This window comes from Uloborus diversus, chromosome 8 (assembly GCF_026930045.1).
Source record: "Uloborus diversus isolate 005 chromosome 8, Udiv.v.3.1, whole genome shotgun sequence".
Classification (NCBI taxonomy): domain Eukaryota; kingdom Metazoa; phylum Arthropoda; class Arachnida; order Araneae; family Uloboridae; genus Uloborus; species Uloborus diversus.
This window is the reverse complement of record NC_072738.1, coordinates 136433687-136438948: the sequence shown is the minus strand read 5'-3', so window position 1 is coordinate 136438948 and position 5262 is coordinate 136433687. Positions and strand designations below refer to the sequence as shown.

The 5262-nt window shown below is 36.5% G+C and overlaps 1 protein-coding gene across 1 annotated transcript; it reads left to right on the top strand.

Annotated features, from left to right (window-relative positions):
* Nucleotides 1–2049: 2049 nt before the first annotated feature.
* Nucleotides 2050–4311, top strand: LOC129228620 (uncharacterized). Its single transcript, XM_054863302.1, has one exon. It carries the CDS (start codon nucleotides 2050–2052, stop codon nucleotides 4309–4311), a length of 2262 nt encoding a protein of 753 aa, XP_054719277.1.
* The last annotated feature ends 951 nt before the right edge of the window (nucleotides 4312–5262 follow it).

Genomic DNA, 5262 nt, shown 5'->3' with positions numbered 1-5262 from the left:
TATTGATATATAGAGAAAAACATTGATTAATACCGTCGCTAAATTGTCTATGCAGCCGCCGAAGGCGGCAACCCTGGCGTAAAAAAGCGGACCAGCTGGTCGCCGAAGGCGGCTAGTACATATAATAAAATAAGATGTTTGTGTGTGTGTGTGTGTGTGTTTGTGGCGCGTATCCCAGGAAAACGGTAAGGCCTAGAAAGATGAAATTTGGTATACTGGTGCAGTTTTTGCTGAAAAAGTGCACCTCGGGCTTCGATTTTTGATATTTTTATTAGAAAAAAAGTTATTTAATGTTTCATGCGTTTTTTTTTGCACTTTTTAGTACTTTTTACCTCACAGATCCCAAACCAATCGCACCACACAAATATTTTTTGTACTATAATGTAGGAAATTTAGTTTTAAATATGATCATTGAAAAAATTTTGAAAGTATTGCAATTTTTGTATTTTTTATAAATTTTTGAAAAAACCTTTATTTTGCATTTTTTTCTGGGTTTAGTTTTTTTCGAAACCCATCCTGCAAAAAGAATTTAGCTCTCGATTCCAAAATTTTAGTTGGTAATAGTAAAAACATTCCACCCCCTTCAGAAGAAAAAAGTTTTTAAAAATACGCAATAGTTTTTTTTCTACATTTTTTTTAATGCAAAACGACATCATCATATCCTTCATGTCGGTCGAAAATCATTCCTCGCTCTTTTTCTGCCAATGACGTCACAGCGTGAATTTCGATTCGATATTACGACAGCCGAATCTTAATCGCAACAAAATTTAATGGTATTTTTTTCTTATCTAGGTTTTTTACTTTAATAAATATTGATTTCCTTCATATTTCAAACAAATAATTCAGTTCACTTTTTTTTACTGTCTTTTCTCCTAACAATTTTAGGTTTGAAGTTCTTTTTTTTTTTTTTAAATTTCCATTTTAGATCAAAGAGTTCTCTTTGTTTTAGATAAATAAATGGAACAAATTTTCTTTGTACGATGTCAAGCTGTGTGTTTAGATTCTTCTGTTCTTTATTAGCGATGTTCTGATGTTAGTCATGCTCTGACTTCGTTGGTGCTAAAGCTAAGATTTTTATCATAAATATCTTTGACTGCTGATATTAATTACTGTATACATTTTTTTGTTTCATAACTCATTTTTATTTGGTTTCAGCTGACACGTTGTGGTATTTTTCTTATTTATTGTGTGTATAATTGAGTTCTTTTTCCTTTAGCGGTTTGGTAATTTGATTTGTTCTATTATATGAAAAGTTTTCAGTTCTGTTCTTTTTCTATTCTTACTGGTTAAATATAAGTTTTTATCAGTTTTTAGTATTTTTTTTTTTTTTTTAAGTTTTCCCTCCGTAAGTAATAGTAGTTTAATTTACTGTTAAAATAATTTAAGTGTTTAGCACTGTTCTTTTTCCTATTACTGGTTAAGTAAGGGATCGTTCTTATTTGTTTGTGGCATTCTGTTCTTTTTCCTTTAGCAGTTTGGTAAATTAGTATGTTGTAAAATGTAATTAAAAGTGTTTAGTTTTGGTCTTTTACTAAATTAAATTTAAGTGTTTAGCACTGTTCTTTTTCCTATTACTGGTTAAGTAAGGGATCGTTCTTATTTGTTTGTGGAATTCTGTTCTTTTTCCTTTAGCAATTTGGTAAATTAGTATGTTGTAAAATGTAATTAAAAGTGTTTAGTTTTGTTCTTTTCCTAAATTAAATTTAAGTGTTTAGCACTGTTCTTTTTCCCATTACTGGTTAAGAAAGGGATTGTTCTTATTTGTTTGTGTTATTGTATTGTTTGTATAATTGAGTCTGTTCTTTTCCATTTTAGTTTTGTTCTTTTTTGTATTATTAGTATTGTTTTACAACGGTAATGAGAAACGGTAAAGTATATAGTTTTCTATTGACTTGATTACCTTTTTGTGTTTTAGTAGACAATTTTATGCATTCTTAATTTCAGTTACAGTTGAAACAAACAATAATGATGTTCTCTAAATTAATTTCTGAATAGAGAAGTAGCACTTTTATTGGTATTTTAGTACTTCTGTGCGTATTTCTTCCCAAAATGGCTCCTCCTAGGAAAAAACAGTGCCTCAGGAACCGTAATCGGTCAAAACGACAGCAAATGCAACTAGAACGGCAAACAGAAACTGCTGAAGATCGACTACAAAGACTGGAACAGGTAAGATTTTCAACGTCTGCGGCGAGACACAGAGAAACAAATGAAGAAACAATACAAAGACGGGAGCAGAACAGACTTTCAATGGCTACTGCAACAGAAACAGAAACTGATGAAGAAACAATACATAGACGGGAGCAGAACAGACTTTCAATGGCTACTGCAAGAGAAACAGAAACTGATGAAGAAACAATACAAAGACGGGAGCAAAACAGACTCTCAATGGCTGTAGCAAGGGATACAGAAACTGATGAAGATGCATTACGAAGGCGAACACAGAACAGACTGTCAATAGCTTTATCAAAAGAAACAGAAACTCAGGAAGATACATTACGAAGGCGACAACAGAACATACTGTCAATAGCTTTATCAAGAGAAACAGAAACTGAGGAAGATACATTACGAAGGCGACAGCAGAACAGACAGTCAATGGCTCTATCAAGAGACACAGAAACTAATGAAGATGCATCGCAGAGACGAGAGCAGAATAGACTTTCAATGGCTGCAGCAAGAGAAAGAGAAACAGATAATGATAGACTACCAAGACTCTATCAGGCAAGGCTTGAAGTGTCTACAAGAAGGTTACAAGTATGGAGAAATAAAGAAAATGCAGCGTTTGGGTACTCTGCAAGTGTCGATTATGTCTCGGATTCTTGGTGTAATATTGGGGGGATGACAATACATTGTGAGCACTGTAATGCTCTGAAATGGAAAGATGAAGCACGAGGCATGTGTTGTGCGGCAGGCAAAGTGATGTTGCCTTCATTAGATGAACCACCCAGAGAATTGCGATACCTCCTAGCATATCAACATCAGGATGCCAAGGATTTCCAGAAGCATATCCGAAAGTACAATGCCTGTTTCGCCATGACATCTTTCGGAGCAACTAAAGAAATAAGAGAACACGGATTTATGCCCACTTTCAAAATACAAGGTCAAGTATACCATCGAATAGGAAGCTTATATCCAGCAAAAAATGAACAAGAAAAATTCCTTCAAGTCTACTTCATTAGTGACTATCAACAGCATGCTGAACGAAGATGCACAAATATTTCGGATGTCAAACAAGATATTGTTCTGCGTTTACAAGGGATGCTACAGAGAGAAAATAATTATGTCCGGAATTTCAAAACTGCTATGGAAAATATTACCCCTGAAGCCAAATTGGTCATTTCGGCTGACAGAGTTCCGACCGGAGAACATCAGAGAAGATTCAATGAACCGAGTACTTCAGAAGTTGCAATTCTCATCACTGGAGAGACACATGCAAAGAGAGACATCGTCTTAAATCTTAGGGATAGTACCATTCAGAAGATAAACGAAATACATCGGTCCTATGATGCCCTGCAGTATCCATTACTATTCTGGAAAGGAGATGATGGATATCACTTCGAACTGAAGCAAATCAATCCTCAAACTGGACACCTTATGACCAAAAAGATTTCGGCAGTGGATTTTTATGCATATAGGATTATGTTTCGTCCTAATGAATTCAACATTATTTTGAGAGGGAAAGAGTTGTTTCATCAATATTTAGTTGACATGTACGCAAAGATTGAAGCAGAAAGGCTTAGGTACATCGAACTCAACCAACGCAAACTGAGGGTTGACGAATATGTTCATCTGGGGGATGCCCTTAGGAATGATGGGAACGTTGAAGACATCGGAAAGCTCACTATTTTGCCGTCAAGTTTCACGGGAGGGCCGCGATATATGCATGAAAGGACTCAGGATGCAATGACTTATGTGCGAAGCTATGGAAGACCAGACCTTTTCATCACTTTCACCTGTAACCCCACTTGGAACGAAATAAAAGAAGAACTATTACCTGGCCAGAAACCTCAAGATCGACACGATCTGTTAGCAAGAGTATTCCATATGAAGCAGAAGATGTTGATGAATCTCATCTCCAAAGGTAACATATTTGGATCAGTACAATGTTTCATGTACACCATCGAATGGCAGAAACGTGGGCTGCCTCATGCACATATTTTGGTTTGGCTGAGAGACAAGATTCACGCTCAGCGTGTTGACGAATTCATCTCTGCCGAATTCCCTAATCCTCAAGAAGATCCAGGTCTTTTCAACTGCATCAGAACACAAATGGTTCACGGGCCTTGTGGAATCATCAATCCAAATTCACCATGAATGAAGAATGGTAAATGCAGCAAGAGGTATCCAAGAACATTAGTAAGAGACACTCAAACTGGAATTGACGGATATCCTTTGTATCGTCGACGTAGTCCAGAAGATTGAGGATTCACTACTCAACTCACCGTCAAAGGCAAAGATGTCCTAATTGATAACAGATGGATTGTTCCTTACTGCCCACTACTTTCAAAAATATTCAATGGACACATCAACGTTGAATTTTGCAATTCTATCAAATCCATCAAATATGTATGTAAATATGTAAACAAAGGATCTGATATGGCAGTATTCCATGTCGATTCCACTTCAAACCAACAGAATGAAGTGAGAGAATACCAAGTTGGAAGATATATCAGTAGTAATGAAGTTGCATGGCGCATTCTTAACTTTCCCTTACATGAACGTCACCCCACTGTTGTCCACTTGAGTGTGCACCTTGAAAATGGCCAGAGAGTGTATTTCACAGCTGCAAATGCTGCAGAAAGAGCAGAGATGTCTCAACAGACCACATTGACATCTTTTTTCCGACTTTGTCAAGAAGATGGTTTCGCTATTACTCTTTTGTACAATGAAGTTCCCAAGTATTTTACTTGGAATAATAGCTCTAAAAAGTGGACTCGTCGTAAGGTTGGCCGTGAAGTGCCAAACCACCCTGGATTGAAATGCAGCGATGCACTTGGCAGAGTTTTCTCCATTCATCCAAACAACTCTGAGTGTTTCCACCTTAGACTTTTCTTGCACGAAGTTAGGGGTCCTGTCTCATTTACAGCATTGAAGACGGTGGACGGACATGTTTGTGCAACTTTCAAAGAGGCCTGTCAACTTAAAGGACTTCTTGAAGATGACAATCACTGGAGCGCTACTCTGCAAGAAGCTGCTCTGAGTAGGTCACCCGTAATGCTTAGAAACCTATTTGTTGTGATGCTCCAAACGTGTGACTTATCAAAT